Raw genomic sequence first — 24,510 nt, 5'->3', positions numbered from 1 at the left:
TGCTGCTACTTACATACCAAGTCAGTATGAGTCTTAACAATGGATCATGAAGTGGGAACTCATTCTTCCTAATCACTTAAAGACATTCCATGTTCCTTTCCATTTCCCTTCTTTCAATCAAAGTGGCCATGCATAGCAATTGCAGTGCATGGAGAGGATGCCTGCTTTGACTCTTCAGTCCTCTGAAGATGGCTCTTCCTTTACTTCCTCCAGACTCTTAAATATTTGTTCAGTTATCCTATTTCACTACTGTCTCCAAGCCTTACAGGAATTTAGGACAGCAGAAAGTAATCAATGTACTTTGAATCTGGCCAAAGATAAGAACTCAGCCTTCTTCAAATCCAGAAGTCCCTGATTCTATGTCATCACCAAAAGACATGTTTACTTGATTAACTCAGACCTCAGACTGCTCCAGATTCCAGTCTCACAACTAGATGGGATGCAGCTGGCAATAACTGCTGCATCTGAGGGTTTAGTCTAGTCTAGTTGCTTCTGCTGTGTAAATCTGTGTCAAACTGTTTCATGGTAGACATTCCTCTGCTTGTGTTACCTATTGGTAGTCTCAAGGTCTAGTGTGCCTGAGGATGATCGAATACTGTGTTCTTTACTGTTGTGAGCTGTGGAGGAAGAGGGAATCTAAAGCAAACCCTCCGCTTGGGATTTCTTTGTCTTTTAAAAAATTCACCCGTCTTGGCCTTTTTATTCCAATGCTTTCAGTTTTGAATCATCTTGTTTCCCTTTCCTATATGTGTAGCAATTCTGTTCTCCTCACTGTGGGTCTTGGACAGGTTCTGAGAGCAATACTGCGAGATCCTTTGGGAGTTCTGACCCCTTACAGGAATTGCTGTCAGCTATTCTTAGCACACAGCACAGTCTGCCACATACTGTCTGTTAAACATTTTGGGGAAAAACAGACAGATGTTGTAACACAGAAATAGATTTGAACAATAAAGCTTACACTAACCACAACACCTTGAGTTTATTCTCATGGTACATCCCAAAGAAAGAGTCTTCAGGGCTTGCCAAATGTGGGGCTAATAGCTGATCTTATTACCAGAGTCCACACCCTAACTAACAATTCAATGCATTTTTTTTTCTAACCCCTTTATGTTTATGCTGTGCATCTACATAGCTCCTACGCTTTGGAAGTACATCTCACAAAACAGTCCCCCTTGGCACTGCATAAACCCTGTAATTGAATAGTCAGTATCTGAAATGTATGAACTTGCTTGGGATCACAGGAAGATTAAAGTCTCTTCACATCAAATAGGTGAATAAACAATTCTACACCAAGGCATTCTGTTCTGCACAAACTGATATTTATGAGTAAAAGAAAATTTGCATATTTGAACTTGTCCTATGGAAGTCCAGATTCACTACACATTTCCCATTACTTCCTCCAGAAAACTCTAGGCAGGGGCTGACAGATACATATATATACAACGATAACTAAAATAAGCAAATATTGCTGCTTAACAGAGGAAGAGAGCTCCAGTGTAGTAGGAGTCATGCTTTTTTCTGCCTCTTTGCAAGCTTACCTCACTGCTGAGAGCTGTAAACTTGCAGAGAGAAATTATGAGATTGTCAAACACATCACTAAGGCCATAGTGAGCAGAAATCATTGCACATTTCCTGGGAAAAGAAGAAAACAGAAAATAATGTACTAAGTCAGTACAGGCAAGTCTGTCTACAGGACAGTAAATCTGACACCCTCTCTGTTGACATTTTACACCTTCCTCTCCAGCCATGCATAATGAATGCTTATGTATAGAAGTGTACTATTATTGCTTAAATAAGCTCAATCCTTATCCACAGATACTGATACTTGTCTATGCTGATGCAAGGATCAATTTAAAGAAATTAGTCTAAACAGACAGACCACTTGCACCTGAGCATTATATCCAACCTCCTGTCCTAACATAAGAGAGTTGCTGAGATTGATGGTAGTGTTGAAGTCCAGTTTCCAAGATATCATGGTTACAGCATTAAAACATTCCAATAGAGTTGCTCACAGATGGCAAGTATGTGAATACTGGTTATCTTGGAAGAAAAAAAAAAAAAAAACACATCCCATTCAGCCACAGCTATGGGATTATAAACATGAAAGGTTTTGTTCCTACATGGAGATTTTGTCAGCATCACTGTGCCAGTTGAGTGACTTTTCCCCCTCACTTCTAAACAGCCTAGCTGTGTCAGTAGGTAACCAGGTTGGAGTTTAAAAATATGTACCCTAGGCACTTTAATCTATTACAGCACAGCAGTCAAGCCAAACAGTGACTGGCAAGCCAGAGAGGCCAGGATGGGATGAACTGTCACAAATGACAGAACACTAGAGAATCGTAGGTCATCAAAAAGTGCTTTTCAATTGCTAGGAAAAGCAATATTTGATATTCACTGGGATGTCTCTCAGCAGATAAACAAGAGCCAATGGTCCCACTTTTATTATTCTGGGTCTTTATGAAGGTAAGAGTCACCTGAAACCAGAGATAGCCTTCTGGATTATTGTTTCTTCTAAGCTCTTGTCAAAAACATAAGAAAGTGCTGCAATGGTGGGTCCCCATGTCATGGTGAAGAGGTCATGGTCATAGCTTCCAGGAGGCACGTGGAGAAATATTCCCTCATCAGTGGCACCACGATGGAGCAGGACATTCCAGATATAGTTTTCCTTCACCAGACCCGTCTGTTCTTCTGGCATCACTATCTCATCATTTCTACAAGGGAGGAAAGCAGAAAGATTGAATTTTTCATTCTGAGCCAAACCTAACATTTACACAGTGTCTTTCATTACGTAGTCCCAGAGCTAAGCAATACCTATTCTGAAATGATTTTGCCAGCTCCTGAAACATTCTGTTTTCCTAGGCCTCCCTGCTTCGCCTGTCCTTCTTAGATATCCTGAATATAAAGTCTGGTGGTTCTCAGAATCACACAGCAGCAACTGTGTATAATCAGTATTGAAGAAGCAGGTGCTACTGCTACAAGTGCAAAACACAACACCTACTGCTATTAAATGATGGGAAATTCTGGACAGCACACTGGCAAAGCTTCAACCTCCATCCAACTCTCACCCTGTTAGAGTGCTCTCTTCATACCATTATTCCCAGTTAAAATTAAATCGTTACATTCAGTCACCCAGTAGGCAAGAGTATCTTTGCATAAGAATAATGGAAATATTCATATTTTAACAAAATCAAATATTAGAAAGGAAAGTAGTATGAAATTTAAAAAACCAAGAAACCAAAAGTATGATGGGTGATTTATAACCAGCATACCACAGCTCCTTACTCTAACTTGGATGAAGCTATACAGTAATAAAACAATTATGATTAATGCCAAATCCTGCTTGCAATCCTAGACTAAAACACACAAAGCCTAATTTCCTACTCTCTAGACTTGGGTATCAATGCACAAGAGAAAATCCTTTGCAAATTACCAACTAAGTGAACAAGAGCCTCAAAGCCACTAAGAACAGCAGATTACAGCAAATATGAAGAGTCCTTTCTGCAACAATCAAAAAATAACATACTTCAATTGCCAAAGAGGCAATTTTCATGTGCTAACAACTATAAAAATTGCTCCTGATTTATGCATAAGAAATAAGCTATTCTCAGCTTCAGGTGCTGGCATATTTTGACAAGAGCTGTTATTACTGGGATAATATAGGGAAGTAAGTTTGCAGTAAACAGTGCATTATTTCTAAAATTTCATATATGACTGAAATTACCAGAAGCAAGTGAATTAGTTTACTTGGAAGGTTTCAGGAAACGAAAATGTGGTCAAAAGTGAAATGTTAAGTCCCTGAAAAGATCACACACTACTTCATAGAGATGGCAGTGTTATTTTTTTCCCCTAATAATACAAATAGTTCCTCAATCTCAACTATGACACTGGGGCAATCTGAGATGGAGCAATACTGAAATGATACATCAATTATCCTAATCACAGACCATACTGGCAAAGCTGAAATATCTGGTGAAGGGGGGATAAAGGGAAATAGACTGGGATAGAGGCACTGGGTATCAAACATATGTGTATATGCTCGGTGTAATATTCAAAACATTAAGAAGATCCTCAGGGGAGAGAGGCCAATCAAAACTAGAGCTCTGTTTGAAAGGTAGAGCTACGTCTTGAAGAATTTCCAGATATTCAGTACAGGCATCACCCCACCTTCCTGCAGAAGGTTTAAAAGGGAGGGTTAGCCCAATCACACTGCCCTGCTTCCAGCACCAGCTACTGCCTGCCACTGCAGATGGAAATCTGCTGAGACTCAGTCACATCCTGTCTCCTCAGAGATGTAATCCTCTCAGCTTCAAATTGGCTGGGCCTGGATTTATCGATTTACTGGTTTTTGAGCTGTTATTAAAGCTTCCCACCCAAAGCTAGCTTGTGCACTTAAGGGCCTAAGCCACCAGGAATTCTCCTCAAATACTGCTCTGTGTGCCATAAGCAGTATTTGTTAAGCAGAATATGTTAAACAGAGACCTGGACACATTGTGTCAGGGCACAAGTGCTGCCCTGGGGATGAGATTATCTCTTGAACCACATAAAAAGTTCTAAAAAGCTGTAAAGGCCTGGTCTGGAGAATAAATCCTTCTTAGATACAGCATTTCACATGTGCTAGTCTTGCTCAGCCATTATTTTCCACATTCACAGAAGTAACAATTTTTAAAATTTATTTTAAGATCTGGTTTAAGCTACCATGGCAAAAATCCAAGATACAAATCCATGTGCTGTAACAGGCTTGTTTACCACAACCTCACATGGAGCTGGAATTTGGTCTGTGACAAACAGGCACATGACTGGTGAGTCTCTCTCCATATTTTCCAGGTATCTCACTGACCCAATAACTCTGCTTTGCTCTCTGCATACATGGGGATGGGCAGGTTGAGTCTTACTTGATGGCATGATACATGTCTTCCAGGATGTCCTGTTCAAAATCTTTGCCTCCATTCACACCTTTCAGGTTCTTCCGAAACTCCTGAAAAAAGTTACACCAGCATTAATTCCTGGTATCTGCAACTTTGACTGTTTGGCTAGGATCAGTACTCCACTTCTTTTTCATGGGCCAGAAGGAGATTTTCCTGCATTCTTCAACATGCAGACTCAAAATTCAAAGGTAAATTATATTAGTGGGAGTAGTGCGCAGCATCTCCTGTCTATGCTCACAAGGAAAGAGCAGAGACACAACACGTGCTTAGCTGAGGCTGGACATCAGAATGGAAGGCCTGTACCACTGCACTGGCACTCACATGACCTGAACTCTGTAGAAGCCCACAGCAGCAGAACAATCTTCTCTATGTTACTATGTCTGAGGATACGGATTGCTCACAGAAACACAAACCTCTTGAAGAATTTGCTAAGAATTTGCTGTCTCTTGCCTACAGCTACTCTCTCAAATTGCTCTCTCCAGCTTACTGTGTACATGAGTGAAGAAGGCCAAAGAAAAGAGACAATGCTACTGAGATAAAAAGAGATACTACACCGTTTTCAAAACCAGGGAAGACAGATGCCTGCACTGGAAACACCTACCTCCAGAGTCATTGGGACATTCTGCTTGCGGACATTGTGGTTGTGCTGGTCAGTGTTCAGCATAATAACTGCATAGGCCAGGGCAAAGCAGGCATCACTATTTGCAAATGGAGACCCATTTGATTTCTGAAAGGCAAATATATGCACAAATTAATCCTACAGGAATGGTGTTATCAGTGACCAAAACAGTCATTTTCCTAACCACAGTACTGAATCATCTCTGGGACAAACAAAAATCTCAGGTTCTGGCTCCAGCTTCTAAAAAGCAGCCCAGGAATCTAGTTACCACTGCCAGCTCCTACAAAACAACAGCTGCTGCTTGCAGAGCACAGTTATATAGACCATTTGATCTGACATGTCCACCATGGCAAGCAGGTGGACAAGAAAGGACACAGTTTTGAGCTTTCTGTAACCAAGTACACACCCTCCAATGTTCTGTGAAGGCTTCTAACAGTCTGTGAATTACAGGTGCCTCTCCTGGTAATCTAAAGGCCTCTAGATAAAGTCGTAAAGCTTCATCCAGCCTTAAACCTTGGAAGCTGAAAGTCCTGTAAAAACAATGAATTCAATGAGAACCTGAAACAGGATGGGAAAGGTAGGATAAACTTAATAACTACAATCTTGTTTGCTTAGACAGCAGAGAGTAGGGTGAGGAGAAAAGAAAGGAAATATACCATGAACAGCCATGGTATACAATAAAGGAGAGTAAACAATCTTACAAGTGATTATGTACGTAATTATCTCTCCAGTCTTCCTGGAGACTGGCCCTGCTAAAAGGCACTCAAATATCATACTTATATAATATATCTAAGGTGTTACCATATGCAAGAGATGCACAGAATTAAGGCATGGAGTACAGAGAGAATCAAGTGATAGAAATCCAATGCCTCCAGGAACTACCAATTCTACTGCTTTATTTATTACTAAACTCTTAACTTTCACTGTTTCCTGACTGAAGAGATACAGAAGCATACTCACCCAACAAAGCTTTCCAGCAAGTCTATGTTCTTACGGTCACTCACAAATTCCCCAATCATCTTTTTGTCCAGGCGAGGATTTTCCCGTAACCACCTGGCCACTTCATTGTTGTCAATGGGGGTGGCAAGAAGGTTTTTCTCCTGCAGAAACTGTATCCCTTTCTTTGGTTTTTGGTTGAACTGCTCTGTACCGGTTATCAGGAGCTGCAGAAGACATTCTGATAATTACAGCTTGAAGTGTTTTCTCATTTTAAATTGTTCTTGGCATTTGAACCAAAAACAAAACAGAAGAAAAATCAGCCTCAGCATGATCAAGTTTACTGTACTGTGTAACCCAGGAAAAAGGCTAATGAAGGACAGAAAACCTGCATTCATCACAAGGTTTTACCATCAAATAGCACTGGACAGAGTAAGCATGAGCTGCCATCTCCAAAAAGCTTTAACATCTAACCAAGCAATAAGCTCCACTACTTCAAATGCCTTGCTTGCTCTCATTTGTAAGCACAGCAGATAAACCCCAGGCAAGTGGCAAGATCAGCCCTACCCAGTTACAACAGCAGCACTGCTCTCTTGTCCTCTCCTGTCCCTTTGGCTCCAGGTTCTCATAACTACCTCACCATTAGGAGACAGGCAGCAAGAATCCTCAGCACTTATTCAACATGTGTAAGAGATGGTCTCAGGAACATCAGGTATTCCAGCCTGACAAGGTTATTTGTAGGCTGGGAAGAGCAGAATACATATTTGGTTCTGAAAGGAAGTAATCTAATCTGCCCTCTTAGGAAACTAGACTGTACCATAGTCACAGTGTAAAGAAACAACTACGAAAGGGTTAACTGAATGTTCCTGGTGATGTTCAGAAAAACCAAAAGCACAAACAATGGTATGAACTTTACTAAGGAACCAGAATAAATGTCAGTTCCCTGTTAGCTCCTGTCATGATCAGACTGCTAGCAATGACCTAGTGAACTAAATTCGTGACCATCATGATTACTAGCTCCCCTGGGTTTCTTAGTACTTCAGAAGCCACCAACCCTCTGGTCTCTGCTTTCCCTGCCTGGGTGAGCATCCTCAAAACTGCAACGAAACACAGACCCTGAAATAGCATAGAGTGTATGCTAAGTCCACAGACTTCCTAAAACCACTTGAAAGGAGACTGGACTGGCAGTTTGCACTGCATTTACAATCAGGTCAGTCTTGTGCTTCTTCCACCACCTTTGGCAACATCAAAGAAAACTTTCTGTTTGATGCACAATTTGTTTTCTGCTTTTATTTAGCTTTTTTTTCCTTCCAATTTGGTAATGTTCAGTACTTCAGAGGTTAAAGGAAGTAGAACATGCTGGTGCCAGGTCAGCATCAACATAACTAAAACTGAGAGTTTGTTGTGCCCTGTTTATGTGCTTAGGATGAAACCACTAGGAGATGTAGAGTCAGAGAACAATTCTCCCTAGGCAAACTCAGAGATTTATAAAGATTTGTAACATCTTCCTGCCCCCTACTCTTGATTTCTTCTAAACTTGTTTTCCAGCAGAGGAAAGACAGAGAATTACCAAAGGTTTTCAGTTAGAACAGAGGAAGCACTATGCAAGCCCCCTTCTCAGCAATGGATTTTCACATAAGTCCATCAAGCAAAGTTGCTATGAAAGCAAGATTTAGGGCAAAATTCAGTGGTTCCTTGGAATACTGCACTGATGATCACTTCCCCTCACTGTCCTTGTGGCTGGGGAAGCAAGTTACCATTACTCCACTGCAGCACTGTGTTGCAGGTAAAGAAAAAGGTTTCCAAGTACTGCAGTAAACTTCCTAGAGAGAAACCAATGCTTTAAATTACACTCAGATCCAGAGACTGCCAGTCAATCACAAAGCACAGATTAGTATGGCAGCAGAGGAAAGAGAAGTATTGTATTTTCTTCTATTTCTGATTAAGTTTAGACAAATATGACCATCAATCCTTGACAAAAATGCAAAATAAAACCCCCTATGCTGGAGAGAGAAGCCAGAAGCCTTTTAGTCAGATAGAAATAAAAAACCCTCTCTCTTTTTACCACCAGTAAATCCTTCAAAGACTTAATTTCTTTTCTCCTATATTATCTCCATACCCACAACTAATATGGCCACTCATGTTTCATCCAGAACATGCATTATTTTCATATTGAAATTTAGTAATCTCTCACACCTGAAATGAACCTACCTTATGCATATGTTGTGCAAAGAGAACAAAATATGTACAAAGAACATACGTGAATGGAAAAAATCTGAAGAAACGTACAACAAAACCCAGATAGTCCCATGTAACCCCTGGGGACTTATGATATATTCACCCACTGTCTCTGGAGGTGAAAGAGCAGGCCAGTACCAGGTATTTGACACAGGACAGCAGATAAATACAAAGACATTAGCATGGAGTACTTTTACCTACACTAGGCCTAGACTAGAACCACTCAGGGAATGGAAAAGTTGTATAAAGTTTAGACTATAACTTGGACTAATAAGGTTCAAGAAAACAGACTCTGAAAAGAAAGAGTGGCTTAACCACAACCAAAACAATTTTTTGGTCATCCTTATGACAAAGCAAACACAGGAATTACCAAATCAGAATAGCAGACCAGTTAATTTCTACTACAGGCCTCTTGGTCCGCTCCCCATTTACATCTTTGATAAGAGTAGTGAAGATGCCTTTTTTGATCAATGTACTTGATTATCTCCATATAATAAAAATAAAATCCAGAGACTTTCCCACCCAGAAATCAGATGGACCTAGCTTACAAACAATGCCACAAAATTTCCCCAAAACCTCTTGCAGCTTTCAGCACAACTAAACCAGAACAGGTAATAATCATTGCTGTCTCTATAGTGTAGCAGGATTTTCAGTGGCTGACTCTTTAATTCTGATCAGCAGAGACCAGAACTCAAAATTTCTGAGGTATGACCAGTCATGTAAAGCCCACATGGGATGGGAAATGAGAACACTCAAAGATCCACCTGTAGTGTATTTCAAACCATACCTTCTTTTTGTTCTTAATCTGCATAAGTTCCTGAGGACTTGGAAGGATACAAGAAAATCGAGTAGGTTTCCTGGGGGTACTCTTCTCAGCTGGAATGACAAAGCATCATTAAAGTCAAACCTATCCCCAGCATAGCACTCAGACATGAGAGTGTCCCATAACTTTCAGTCATGGAGTCTTCGCTGCAATATGCTGTCCTGCAAATGGCAGTCACACTTCAATTCAATTACTACATTCCTCCCACCCACATTTCCTTCATTATTGCATAGTAGCTTCTTGACTCAGACAACTTCACACAGGCACAAGATTTATTTTTCTGGCTATTTTGTCTATTTACATTACTGATTTCCTGGAGAACCCCTAACTTCCTTCAAAACTCTAAGTACTGCTATGAATTCACACACTTTTGACACAAAGTAACCCATCAGATCTAATTCCTCATGCAAGACATGCAACACCTAGTAGGCATAAATAGCTCATATATAATAAACATACATTCACCATATACCTCCTTCCAGTTTTGAACACAATAGCTACAATGGTCCACACTATAGCAGGACTGTCAGCAAATGTCAGGACCACTCTTAGGATATAGACACCCAGGGTACTGCCAAGGCTATTACCTGCTTCACTTCCTCCTTCCAATTCCATGCAGCTCTCCTTCATCTGGTCAGCCATAAGGCACCCACTGGTGGGAGGACATGCCCCAGCTGGCTCTGAGACTGCACTGGAAGATTTTCCCTCACTGAATACTCTCTCAATATCTGTAGAAGTTAAAACAAACAAACAAACAAGCAAGCAAACAAACAAAACCCACAAAAAAATCCCAAACCAAACACCCAGAGAGAAACAAACCCAAAAGCCAAGGAAAAAAGCTATCAACAGAGAAATAATCACTCTAAATTGAACATGTGCTTGAACCTTCTAGTAACCACAACTTTGCAGTATCAATATTTTGTCTACATGAATTCCATGGCATACCCTCATTCTATTGTGATTGCCAGTCTTGACACGGCCTTTATATAAAGCTTCATGAGAAACAAATTTTGATCTCTGCAGATTTTACAAACAGCAAGGTTATTAACATCAGTGTGTAGTTATAAAACATGCAACAGGAAGACTGAAAACATGTATTTAAGGAGTTCACTATGTCAGCAACCAAAATGAGATCTCAAAGTTTAGCACAAGACTAAGCTTAATATTAAAATATCAAAGAATGTATTCTTACTATTGCTTGTTTCTTTGGTGGTGTTGATGGTTTCTGGGCTGGGTTTGCCAACTTCCTTCTCTTGTTGATGTATATTACTCAGCACTTTAGCCTGGCAATGTGCCTCAGTGCTATCTATCACTGTCAGCAATGCTTCCAGAGACAGCAGATGGACAGTATACAGCTGTCCAGAAACTGGAAAGGCATTCTGGAAAATAACATGTAAGTATTTGTCAACTTTCATGTCTCTCTCACCATGACAGGGCAAGTAAATTTTCCCCCACAGCTTGAGGAAGGCAAAAAACTAGAACAGAACACCCTAAGCTTTCTAGCTTGTATTTAATGGTTTATTTGCTATGACATTATTAAAGCTTCATGACTATTCTTTTTCTCTTCTGCTTCCAAATGTTAAAGGCCTTCCTCATCTCCACAGCAAACTCACCCCAGACCCTTTGAGTGCTCCCCCTGTTAAGTGCTGCCCTGAGCCACCAGCTGCCCCTCCCTGCCCCTCCCCGGTTCAGCACCTTGGAGAGCAGCTTGGTGAGCTCCTCGAAGAGGTTGGCACAGTAGTAGTCACAGTCGTAGTTAATGTACAGCTCAGTCACAAAACTGGGAATCCTCCACAGCTGAACAATGGCTTCCAAAGCCATCTCCTTCATTTCATAGGGCATCTTTGGGTTTTCCACAGCGATTATTTCCATCAGCTTCTTGATATACATCTGGCAGAAACACAGGGCAGCTCAGTTTAAGGAAAGAAAAAAAAGCAGGATAGTGAATAGCTTTGAGGACTGCAGAGGGAGATTTAAGCCTCACCTTCCCCCATAACATTCCATCTTTAATGATAGCTCATTCTGAAGGAGGCTGTAAAAAGGTTTCAAACAGTTCTACCGTTCAGTGCACCTGGATCTACAGCTCTAAAAAAACCTTCTGAAGGCAGGCAGCACAGTACACCACTCTCTAATCCAGACATTTGATTTTCCAACAGAAAAAAGCCTACACAGCCTACCCATAACACTGAGTCATTTATACAAACATAATTTGACACTTAGACTCTATTTTATTGTCCAGATATATGCATTTAATTAAAGGCAAATAAACTATTATGAGGCACCCAGTGATACTCAAAAAACTCACCTCCAGTTGGAATTTCAGATGCTCTCTCATGCTCTCAAAGAGAAGAAAGCACACCCTGAGGGAGGCTGCATACAGATTGAGCCGTTCAACACTCAGTAGCTGAACAAGAAACAAAAAGAATTTTAAGAATTACAAAGGCAAGTCATTATGTTCTATAAGTAGCAGTACTAGGGCACTGCAGGCATCATCTGCAACCAACCAAAATCCACACACTGTCGCCCATAGCAATGATATTTTAAAAACAATCCCTTATTCAACCTTCTGGCCATACTTTCTGCCAGTGAGGATGAAAATACTTAATTCTCATCTGTGCGTGGTAACACTTTACTTACTACAACTTGGTTCTTTTGCCAAACCCACAGAGACTCTTAGTGGTGAAGGAGTTTGGAAGAGGACCTGCCTCTGAGATGACCCCAGTGCAATTAATAGCTTGGTATCTGCCAAAGGTTCTGCCTACTACTAAGCTGATAACTTATATCCATAATTACCTCAAAACAAATTATATCAAAACACAAAGTTAACCCACAGTAACAGTTCATTCAAATCACACTCATCCTTCTTGGCCTTGGTCTGCAGAAAATAGCATGACAACCTCTCTGGCTTTGCAACAGAGCCATTTGCTACAATTCAGAACTCTCACTGCAGTGCAGGAGAGAGCTTGTTTGCAGACCTGCCAAACCTCATAATACTAAACTTCAATACACTGATGGAAATTCGTATCTGACTCCTCAGTGCCATAGTCCATGCAAGCATAAGCCAGACTCACCTGAAACAGGTGCCGGCACAACTCCTCCTTCACGAGTCCCAAGAGGGACTGACAGTTTGCAATGGGTGCTGACTCCAGGGCAACAGTCAGCAGCTGCAGCCCCATGTGGATCATCACCTCAGAGTTGTGGCGGTCATGAGGGTTGGTGAGTGAGATGAGAAAGCGGAACAGTTCTCTAATACATGGCAACCCATATGGGACCAGAGCTGCTCCTAAACAAAAAAGAGAGATTAGCAATCTAAATTTTCGTTTTGCTTTTCACAGGTGCCTAGCAAGTGTTAAAAATTTAACTGTTACAGGCCCACTAAGGAATAGGAGCTTATCAGTCTCTTAGCAGGAAATGAAATATAACAGTGGAAATGAAGCAGGACTTTAGCAACATTGCCCACCTCTCACCTTCTTTTTGGGAAGACTGAGTAAAACGTACTCCCCGGGGATTTACATAGTCCATGTCATGAACTGAGGCAGAGTCCGAATGTTCTGCTACAGATGTGCACTCCTCTAGGACTTCAGGGATAGACTCAACAGAAGCTGACTGGACCTTCTCCTCCCTCAGGCTTTCATTCTTCATTGAAACATCATTTGAGGATGAAAGAAGCAAAAGAAGAGTTAAGCACTAGACAAGTGAAAAAAAAAAGTCTCAATTGTTTGCAGTTAATCTGTAACTATTAAAACAACACAGATCATTAACAAAAGAGTATCATAAAAATAAAATTCAAGAGAAAAGAGAGCCTCTACATAAGCTGCAACCCTCTTTACCCTTCCACTTATATCAAGTTCTTATCTGCTTTATATAACTCTAGGTTGTGAGACTAAGGACTTTACCTCAAAAATACTCCTATAACCTTTCAGTTCTTACTGCCTCTGAGGAGAAAAAATTTGGTCATTTTTTTAAAATGCTATACAACTTCAGCACACTTCTGTTTAAGCCTTCCTAGCATTTCTATCATTCAAAATATGAAAGCTCAGAAAAGTTCCCTGTGGCTCTATGAACCTCTCAATAGCATTTACTGTTGTGGGGAGAAGTGATTGTGCTGGGAGTTGGAATTTTCTTTGCAAATTATATTCATGTACCTGGAGTTCAGGCTGATTTTGATTTTCAGTGACTTTGGCCTCATTTGAAGATGTTCCTGCATTAAGTCCCAAAGAAGCGACTTGGTCCAAATCTGTCAGGTCTTCCTTGGATGTTGTCTGTGAGGACAACTCCAACCCACTGTCTGTAACAGGGCTGACCGCTGATGAAACATTTTCTGAGCTCCCAGAGGAGCTGGGAGAAGGACCATCTATGAAAGCAACTCCACTTGCTGATGCAAAACAGAAGCAAAATGATTAGTATTGCTCTGCCCCTCAACAGACAAATTCATACATTAAACACAGCAACAAATTCTTTCATTACTACTTCACACTACAAATAATCTCAGCAGCACACTAATGTGAGAACACAGATAAACTAAGATCTCTCTTGCTAGGTATTAATTAAATAGATGAACACTGGAGATACTAGCAGCTCTCCAAATTTAACACAATAGTTGGAGTCTAACTGACTCAGCAAATTAGCTAACCTACATAGTTAAAGGGTGCAGAGGAAGTAGGAATCTGAAGAGAGTCTAAAAGGTGTACTTCAATACACTGGCACAACCACTTTAAATACTTGCATCAAGTATTAATCATTCCTTCACAGTGAGACTTTTGACTCGATTCTAAAGCAGGACTGATTTCTTTAATTCTTCCTAAACAAATTAAATTCATTACAGTTCAAATGGATCTGAAATATGAGCAGTGAAGAATTTTTACTAAATTCTGTCTCTACATATGAGACAGTGCTCCAAGAATTTAAGTGTTCCTTACAGAATCACAGAATCAATTAGGTTAGAAAAGACCTCTGAGATCGAGTCCAACCTATGACTGAACACCACCATTTCAGCCAGACCACAGCTCTGAGTGCCACATCCAGCCTGTCCTTAAACACCTCTAGGGACTGTGACTCTATCACAGCCCTGGGCAATCCATTCCAGTGTTTAATCACCCTTTCTGTGAAGAAATTCTTCCTAATGCCCAAGCTAAGCCTCCCCTGGAGCAGCTTAAGAATATGCCCCCAAGTTGCCCTTGGCTCTCCTCTTGTCACTGCTCCTGTTCTCATTCTCTTCTATCTGCTGCATCCTTCAACTCCTCTGCACCACATGGCTATGCACAACCTCAGCCACTTTTCCAGGTGCTTGTGCTCTTTTGTCCAAACTACCCCTAGGGAGGTATGCTGAAGGCATAGAAATGCTGACAAGTTATCTGCAGGACCATGCCTTTCTGATCAATATGTATTCAATTTCCTGAGAATTCTTTCTCCTGGACCTGAACAGCTATGATATGTTTTATTGCTATAGTCACAGAGAACTAATATGAAAAGAATTAATGCAAAATAATATATTAGGAGAAATGAAATAAAGATAGAGTCAAAAAAGCTGTAGCATGGATGCTGTCTGTTCTCTTGAAAAAGATTGCAACTTACCTGTGGTATTAGTAGCATTGCCCATTGACTGTTCTGTCCCAGGAGAGACCTTAGTTACATGTCGAGGAGGCCTAGGTGATCTCTTCTGCTTTTTCCATTTTGATGATTCACTCATTCCTCCAGCTCTCATTTTCAACTGAAAACCAGAAATCCTTAATATCAGTGTTGCAAAACTACATAGCATAATGGATTACACAAGCCAACTCACAAAGGCTGCCTCAAAGACTTTAAAGTCAGGCAGTGGCACTTAAATATACCACACAAATTAATCAGCACCTCAAAATCATGCAAACTATCCCTTAACTCCCCACATATTAGCCAACTCCACACCTAAGTCAAGGGACAACTAACTCATGACTCTCCTATAATATATACTTAACAGTTCAATTATCACAACACTACCTATTCCCTATCAATACCTCCCAACTTTAAATTAGGATAAAGAATTCTCTTAGACCTACACATCTCAAATCTCTTGGAAGCTCCTAGACTTCCAAAGGGGATCACTTAAGGTATCTAAGCAAGCATTAGTTAAGTTTGACATGAAGCTAAAATGTCACCATCTATATATCAAGCTGGAAATGCAGCATGAGCATGCTGGAGCTCTGTCACTGGTCTCTTACCTCAATTCACTCTTCATCTTTGTAGCAATGCCATGCTCACATTCCTCCATGCTCACTATTAACAAGTATTTCTAACACTTCACTTGCTATTGACACATGTTACATTGCAAATACCACCCTTGTTCAGGAACAAACCTCATTCTCCTTCATCTGTCTTCTGTCACGACTTCTCTTCTAAACCTAACCTTAGCTCTTGACTACTTCTAGTTTGTACACAGAACTTTGGGAAAACAAGAACAAAAACAGGAGCAGGGCAAGACTGTGTGGCACTTGCTGCATAGGACTGCTATTTCAGGCATGCAGAAATGCTCCAGAACTTCCTAAAAACAGTATGGTATTTAGTCACATGGCTAATGGCCCTGGCCAGCATGAAAACTAGTTCCTTACAACACAAGTTTCTCCAAGTGCAGGACTGCATGTACTCTTGTGCTTGGTAGCTGCAGTCAGCTTTTCTAATGCTGCCGCCTCCTCAGTTTGGGTGCAAATTTAAGCACTGAACAGGTATCTTGCATGTTGTGGAAACCATTCAGCAAGTTTCAGTACCAGGTTCTATTCAGTATTCTTCTTTGTAAATTTATCACAGTTAAGTTTTATTTTGGGCTATAATATTCCTTATTTCTTATATCTCTAGCATCAGATTTAACTTATGTAGAAAATAGCTATATTCTTCAGTGTCTTCCTTTTTCTGCAACTTACCTCCTTCCAGCTACTACTACTCTTAAACACCAATAAATAGTCTAGGTTCCACTACTGTTTTTCCTTCTCTTTCAATTTTCCAGGTAGAATTCTAACTCCCTGTATATGGCCTTAGCCTGTACTTCTTCCCATTTAAACAAAGCTTGATAAAATGTTTTATCCCACTGCTGTAAACCATTTGTGTAACTATTCTTCACACCACGAGTTGTGTTTGTTTGATGACTAATCCCCAGGTTTAAGCTGTGCTACAGTTTCCTTGAGTGTGCTGATTAATAGATTCAGAATTACTTTCAAATATTGTATTAAGAATCTTCTAAATCACAGCTTCTGGCAAATACATTACAAGCACACAGCTAAAACTAAAATTTTGCAGATGTCAAAATATTTTACAATGCTTATGGATCACAAACCTTTCGTGTCAAAATTATCACCTCTCTCATCTTTCCTACTTACTGCTTCATATGGCTATATAAAATGTGTTATTTTTGATTCTTGCCAATTTCTTAATCTGCCAATTTCTAAACTCTGAGCCTTAAATACTACCAATAGCTGCATTTATTAAAGGCTTAAGCTACAAATTAGATCAGAAAGTTTTACCTACCAGCTATTACAGAAATAGCTGTATTTTTTTCTCTTTTTTCAGTAACTTATACAGTAAGATCTGAAGATTTATGGTTCATCATACCAAACTACTTTCATTAGGAAGGAAAACTGGAAACATTATATTAGACCAAAAAAAAAGAATCCGTTTCACACAGTATCAAAACACATTGCTTCTAGCTACTAAATGCTGCTGTCATTTTTTGCCAGGTTAAAAGTTACTTGCAGCAGGATGCAAAACTGAATCACCGAAATGGAGCTGAGAGAGTGACACAGGCTAACCATGTACCACTCCTTTTGCCCTCAGTCATGCTCCTGAGAAACACCTAACGTTTGAAACATTCTATCAGACAATACAACCTATTTAATTACCATTTCTAATCTCCCCTTTCATACAACACCAAATATCACCTCGAACCAACACTAGCCCTTTCAAAAAAGCATTTTTCCTCAGACCCAAAATCTACCCTCTGAGACTGTCCTGTGTTTTAACTTCCAAGATTGCATCTCGAGCATCATAAGATTCAGGCCCATCTGTAATCATTCTAATGAACCTGCACCATCTTTCAGAGACTGAGCACAGCAGCTTCATAGGGATGGGAAACAGCAGAGTCATGCAAGCAAGAAGACTTACTTGATTTTTAAAGATTCCAAAACATTTAATCAGACCACAAATCATTTGGACCAGAATCTGAGTTTATTTGACCTTTTAAGGTGTTCAGGGGTGGTTTTTTTTGTTGGTTTATTTTTGTTTGTTTTTTTTTTTTTTTTTCCCTTGGGGTGTTTCTTGGGATTTTGGTTGGGGTGTTTTTTGGGATTTTGGTTGGGGTGGTTTCTTTTGTGGATTTCATTTTTTGTGGTTTTTTGTTTGGTTTTTTAGTTTTTTTGGGGGGGATGGGTTTGGGTTTTTTGTTTGTTTGCTTTGGGTTTTGTTTGCTTTGGGTTTTTAGGGGGGAGGGAGGAAGATCTTTTTTTTTTTTTTTTTTTTTTTGCAGGGAATGGAGGGGTGGGTGGGATGAGACAAGATTACCCAATAGGTCTTTTCCATCTAATACCATCCAATCTCCACATTCTATACAAACAGGTATCCTTTTATTAGAATTAATAAAAGGAGTACTTAGGACTACTTCCCATAGAATTTTGCCCTCCCTCCTTTTTCTTTTGCTATCTCCTTTTACTTCAATGCAGCAAACTATTGCACAGCTTCAAAAACTTGCAGAAGCAAACAGAAATGCTTAATTAAAACATTTCACCAGTGTCAAGAGGCTAAATGATGTTTTATCAAACACTGAATTTGGGAATTCTAAAATAATACATGTATCAAAGGACAGCAAAGTAACATCATCCCTTCTGGATGTTCTTTGAATTAAAAAGTAACAATCTCACATCTCTTTGCTTTTAATGTTAGCATAAAAAAATGTAAAAAACACTTGTACAGTTTACCTTCAACTAAAAGTAGTATTTCTAAATCTTGTTTTTACCTTCAACTCCAAGGCATCTCCCAGTTTCTCATTGTATGTTAACACACTGAAATTTTAAACCTAACATTGCCTTTTTGATTAAATGCTGCAGCTAAATGGCATTTAACAGATCATTAACATATCCTGACTCTTACACATTAACTAAAACACTCATTCCCTCTTCCATGCTTGGTAATATTAGAGTTACATTAGCTTTCTAATCATCAACATCCTTGAGACTACATTAAGCTTGTATTTTTGGTGGTAAAAACCATTTGATGTTGGTATTTAAAAAATATTTTTAGAAATGAGAGGGAGCTCAGAGGTACTGTTCATTCATCTTGGAATTCTGTACAGATTCAATTACATTTATGTGAGTTACTTTTGCATAAAGAAATGTCCACAAAATTATAGAAGAAAAAAATTACAAGACTACAAATGCTTCCTTTGATAGATGAGGTTTTACAAATAAAACCCTAGCTAAGGTCTGGGAAGGTGAAGAAAAATTTAATACTACAAGTTTCTTTTTAAAGGATCCATGAGATCTCATTTTTCTACAAGCCACCTTACCTGTACTCGTTTGTTTTTCCATAAGATACTGTAAGCCTCAAGAGAAAAGGGCAGGGGCCAATGATTAGTAATTAAAGTGATTACACTAAAACATGAGCTCATTCTAGATGCAGCATGGAACTGGTCAGCACACCAAGTAGCGTTCAAGACACAAAAGCATGCAGAGAGAACGCAGTCCACGATCCGAATCCTGGAGACACCAAGGCAATCCAGTCATCTCATTTATGTACCTGCCTGTACTGTAACAACTAATGAAGGTTATTTGGTGAAATGCATTTACACATCTTAGGCAACTATCAACAAAATCCACCCCAAAAATCTGTGAAAATTCAGATTTATGTTCCTCCTCACTCCCAGAGCAGAGCCAAACGTTTACCTAGAACACTTTCTACTGCAAAGGGAAACATTTATTAGTCTTTTTTTTTTCTGTGTAACTCTGCATAAATCTGCAATTCTTGAGCCACTACCTTTCAAACTATCCTCTTTGTATAACTATTTTGTCTTAGACACAGGACAAAAGAGTGGCATTTCTAAATGTTCTGTTCATCTCTGTCTGGACTAAGTAACATTAACGGCAGACAAAAATTAAAGCTACATTAAGTTTATGAAGCAACATGGAAAACTGAAAACTGTTCTAAGTTAGTTTTTCAGGGTTACCATGATTGATCCAAGCCAAATAATCTGCATGCCTACAGTATTTCTATGGAAGTATCTTCTATGGGAATTAGCAGGTACTAACACATTTTGTAAATCAGTTTGGCCCCACTGATCCGCCATTAGCATATATTGTGCTGGGACACATACTTAAATTCAGTAGAAACATGAACAAAAGATGTTGAAAATATACAGCAGTCTCCTTGAAAAAAGTTTTAGAAAGCATTGAACTCTGTGGCCCTGTACCAAGTAATAAAGCTCAGAGATTCACCTTGACTAAAATAATTTTAAGGCATGCTGGGTCAAAAGACTTCTCAGGTATATGGAGGAGCTATGTGTATAATTAAGATCAACAGGCAAGACACACAACACTTCAGAGACACTTTTTATATTTCCTTTTTTCAGGTTTTCACTGTCAAATCTTACCCATGCCCTCCCACTCCCTTCCTCCAGAGGATGCTGTGATGGTGTCTTAGGTGGCACTCACCAAGTCAGTGAATGCCGCAGTAAAACAAGGGTCTCTCCCTCCCAAGCCTGCCCCAGCTGCAGCCACAACACTGCAAAGCAACCACGGCATGCACTGTCTCCAGAAGCCATGCTGCGTCACATGGGTGGAGGGAGATTTGCTGCACACAACGTAACTATCTCTCAGGTGGTGTTTACAAGAGAAGGAAGAGGGAAGTAAGGTGAGAAGGGAGAAGGGAGAGAGCGACCTTCAGGTTCTTAAAGATCAATACCCTCTCTAACTGGTTCAGGGCTTTGGGCTGTTCCCCACTACTTAGCTCCAGTTTGTTGAGGAGACCTGAAGAAATCTGTGAAAGATAGGCAAATGCATGGTTTAAACAAAGCAAAATAAACCCAAAGAGAAGAATAACCTGGCAAGTGCAAGGCTGCAGGGCACACTCCTAGCATGCACTGCAAAGGGACAGTACAGGGTAACTGAACAGAGCAGACACAAGACAGAGCATCACTTAATCAAGGGGAGAGCAGCCATCACTTGGTAAGGGCAGCCTTCCTAAATTCAGTCACCTTCACTCTACACCTTCTGTACACATACAAGCCTTGATATCTGCTGTACATTAGCCTGATCTCTTTTAGCTTTCCATACACCAGCCTACCATCATCACAAATCCTGTGACTTCTCCCACAGCAAGGGAAACAACCAGTCATTATTTTACCATACAAGAAGTAAAGCCCTAAGCTTTACTAGGTTTCAGATTCCTACAACCAAGCATTCGTTCACTCAACACTTCTATAATGGCTCTGAAATGCATGCTTACCCTAAGCTGTCCCTTTTCTCAACTCATTGAAATAAAAACAGAGTGGAAGCTATAAACTGTGTACTCAGCATTAAGTTGAACGCTGGTTATTTCTTCTCTAGCACTTTTCACCATCCTACTGCTCTCAACAACAGAATCTATTATCTTTATTGACATTCTTCATATGGAAGATAAAGAAGTATATGTGGGTTCCTCACTAGGATCTCAGTTCATTAAGAAATTACTACATTAATAATCATATAAGGTCACAAAATGGTATTTGAAATACTGAATCCAGCTACTAAAAACCTCACTGTATTGATCAAGATGGTGGCGTTGAACAAATACAGAACTTCCACCCTCAGAAAACTGTAAGTTTAGGGAAAAGGAGATAAAGAAAAGTCGACTTTGATTTGGCTGCCAATAGAGATGGCATTGATCATGTGAACTAAGGTGCTCACCACAGAATGCTGTCCCTTCTATAAGTGACCACAGCTTTTTCTATAAAAGCCAATTTCATGCTTTCATGCTGTTTCACCAGCCTCAAAAAGTTTTCCTTCCACACAGGAGGAACTTTAGTGAATAAAGAATGAAGAAAAAGAAGCTGGAGAGAGAGCAGAAGACAGCAGATAACCAGACAATGACACCATCAGGTCCCAGAACTTGCTGGGGTTTTCTAGCCCACAGCACTGATGGCTGTTGCCAGAATCCAGACTGTCTCACTTAGGCAGCAGTGTCATTAAAAAGACTTGCCACTGGACTATCTGGACTTAATCCCACAGAATTAATGAATCTATGTCCATTTATGTGGTTAAACATGCTCTTTCAGTGAACTGGGACTTGTAGAAACGAAGAAATACAAGTGTGAAAACAAAATAGAAATGAGCGCAAGCCAAAGACAGGAGCGGAACAGTCAACACAGTGCTGAGTCTTACCTTCTTCATGTTCGTTCCCATGTAGCTTTTAGGCTCTTCTTTAAACTGAGGCAACCTGAAATACAAAGAGCAAGCCAAAACACATAAGCTTATATGCATTAACAAGAAGGGGAAATAAACAGCCTGGTCTTCCCAGTTATGCTGCAGGTACTAGAAAACCCAAATTAGGTTTTCTTCACAAAGAAAGACTCTCCTAATTTCTTTTCCTGCCAAAATCTGCCAAGGAAAAGAACCCCCACAAATACAGATGAGAGGTGCTGTGCACGCTATTACTGCTAATGGCTGTTTTTCTATATTGGTTTTCCTGCCATGTAAAGACCATTTATTTTCCTTCAGTGTATGTTTTCAGCAGTGCACTATTTACACTTGTTCACAATAGGTTTCTCTAAAGCTGCTAAAAACAGCTGCTGAGTCAGTGCCATCCACACCAGGATTCTTGCAGTGTACCTGTTATTACTAGTCATGGCAATTCCTCTCTTTGAATGTGTAGAAACCTCAGCAGTTATCCTGTGTTCTGCATCATATAAACACAGCTATGGAGGGCAGCAGATGTACATTAAGTTGAATCTTTGGAGATAAGCAGTTCCCATCTTGGAATGAGGTAGACTGCTCTTACCTGTGCTACCAAATGACAGCATGTACAGCTCTACAATTCCACACACCTTGTTCCCTCTTCTTTATTGTTTCTTTACTACAATTCTGTCTTTACTTGATGAGGGTATAAAAGCTTTAGAGCACAGCTTTGGCTGTTTCTTTTTCTGGAAAACAAGATGCCCAAATCACCCCTGCAGTTGCTGCCTTTGCTTTGCATCTCTAACCCAATGTTCACAGGTACAGATGGTGATGGTGTCTCCGAGTCTTATCAAGAAGGACAGAAGAGAGGATTACACAGTAAGAAATGAAAAAGCACCAAGTAAAATTCACATATGCATTTGGAGTAAAAGTAACATGGTTTCTCCTCTTTGAGGAGATTGATTCTGCCTATGCCAAACATTCATCCAGTGCACAATGCAGGGCACACAGAGAAGAAAACTGAGATCCCATTGGAACTGTGTGACAATGGGGAAAAAAAATATGATGCAACTGTGTTTCATAAGCTGTCAGTTTTACCAAAATATTTTTCTACTAAAAGTATATATGTACCTGCAAAAATTTCCTTCTTACAATACCCAGAGAAAGTCTATGATTACTTCACTATTTGGAGAAACAGTTTTCCAGTTAATTAACTTACCTGAGTTTTAAAGAAGTCATCTTGATTACCTAAAGGGTGCTGAAAAGGGCAGAATGTTTGTCCAAGACATACGATTTCAAGAGTTTTAAATGTTTTTTGATGTGTGAGGTCAAAGCTCTCAGCTAGAAATCAGTGTGTGGGTATTCAACACCACTTCTGTTCTCTCCGCTAAAGAGAGCTATATTTTTTAGAGCACCTTTTTTTCAGTGAAGTTTGCATTCTCTGTCCTGAAACTGGTTCTCTATCCTAAAGCTCTTCATTACTTGGCTGTCCATCTCTCCTCAAAGGACACTTTAAACCAGGCAACCTTCCCTACCTCTGTCTCCCTGCAGTCTGACAGGGTCAGCCCTAGAGAAAAGTGCCAAATCCTTCATCCCCTTCCACCTCTAAATAATGACCATTTTGGATGATTTTTCTGAGGGCCCTTAAGTGGAAGTGTGGAATCTTTCTGTCCTTAGAGGGCCATCTTGGCAATGCTGAGGCAAACACAAGCAGGTTTACCTTGTGAAGAGCAGCTGCACCATGTCGACCAGAGTGTGCTCTGCAGATTTTCTCAATAACTCTGCGAAGACAAAAACAAATAACACAGGTGTCATTACTCAGTGTGATATTATCAAGAGGCTTCTTCAAGCAGACTCCCCTCCGAGTCTTGTTTACAGAGATTACGGCAAATTTATTAAAACCAGCTCCAACCCCGCGTTACTGCAAACGGCCACGGCATCACACGGTGGCGCTACACAGCTGGGGAAAAGAGCAGTCCAAACTTACACAGCGAACGCCCAACAAACCTTCCATGAAGTTGTAGAAAGACACAATAATATAAAGCTCAGCAGCTTTCCATGGATGCATGCTCTACAACAGAACTAGTTAATGCTGAGGAAGCCTGATCAATTTCTTAACAGCAGAAGTATGAACAAACCTACCACTGAGCCTCATTTCGAAGCATATGCGGAAACAGGACTGCATGATCTCACACACCGACTCATTGGTGAGGTGGGCTCCCACTGGGGTGAGCAGCAACGTCCTCAACACCTGCAAAGAACAGCACCCACATGTACCACACTGCAATGAACCCACATGTACCACACTGCAATGATGCATGCATTCCCAAGAGGAGGTTGGTTTCCTCAAGAAAGACTGCCATGAGCAGAAAACCTAAGGAGGCTTCTTCTGGAGTCATTTTAAACTGAATGCTGTGCTCAAGAAGCCAATTAGGAGACACGAATGATCTCCTGACCCACTTCACAAAGAGGTCTGATACACTGCATGCTACCCAGTATTTAAATTCAGAAACTAGATATCTGCTCAGAAGTACACAGACCAAAGAGGTACACAGTCCGTAGTTTTGTCTCTACAAAAAACTTTTC

At 40.2% G+C, this 24,510-nt stretch overlaps 1 protein-coding gene across 9 annotated transcripts in view; it reads right to left on the bottom strand.

Annotated features, from left to right (window-relative positions):
- GBF1 (golgi brefeldin A resistant guanine nucleotide exchange factor 1) overlaps positions 1-24,510 on the bottom strand; it is a 99,992-nt gene that overhangs the window by 12,594 nt on the left and 62,888 nt on the right. For 4 of the 9 annotated variants that reach the window (XM_077784607.2, XM_085582461.1, XM_085582457.1 and 1 more), the window contains exons 6-25: positions 24,067-24,175; positions 23,645-23,705; positions 21,913-21,967; positions 20,456-20,530; positions 19,065-19,100; positions 15,116-15,251; positions 13,687-13,916; positions 13,009-13,177; positions 12,613-12,824; positions 11,847-11,945; positions 11,237-11,431; positions 10,734-10,920; positions 10,129-10,269; positions 9,506-9,594; positions 6,505-6,707; positions 5,951-6,074; positions 5,527-5,652; positions 4,893-4,975; positions 2,475-2,711; positions 1,539-1,632 (exon numbers count right to left, since the gene is read on the bottom strand). In XM_077784607.2, coding sequence (XP_077640733.2) covers positions 1,539-1,632; positions 2,475-2,711; positions 4,893-4,975; positions 5,527-5,652; positions 5,951-6,074; positions 6,505-6,707; positions 9,506-9,594; positions 10,129-10,269; positions 10,734-10,920; positions 11,237-11,431; positions 11,847-11,945; positions 12,613-12,824; positions 13,009-13,177; positions 13,687-13,916; positions 15,116-15,251; positions 19,065-19,100; positions 20,456-20,530; positions 21,913-21,967; positions 23,645-23,705; positions 24,067-24,175 — 2,661 coding nt within the window. The remainder of the gene's footprint in view (positions 1-1,538; positions 1,633-2,474; positions 2,712-4,892; positions 4,976-5,526; positions 5,653-5,950; positions 6,075-6,504; positions 6,708-9,505; positions 9,595-10,128; positions 10,270-10,733; positions 10,921-11,236; positions 11,432-11,846; positions 11,946-12,612; positions 12,825-13,008; positions 13,178-13,686; positions 13,917-15,115; positions 15,252-19,064; positions 19,101-20,455; positions 20,531-21,912; positions 21,968-23,644; positions 23,706-24,066; positions 24,176-24,510) is intronic. The other 5 variants (XM_021547911.4, XM_021547894.4, XM_085582460.1 and 2 more) reach the window with 2 other exon arrangements.

This window comes from Lonchura striata, chromosome 6 (assembly GCF_050655825.1).
Source record: "Lonchura striata isolate lonStrDom1 chromosome 6, ASM5065582v1, whole genome shotgun sequence".
Classification (NCBI taxonomy): domain Eukaryota; kingdom Metazoa; phylum Chordata; class Aves; order Passeriformes; family Estrildidae; genus Lonchura; species Lonchura striata.
Note: the sequence above shows the minus strand (reverse complement) of the source record. Positions and strands in the feature narration are given on the sequence as shown.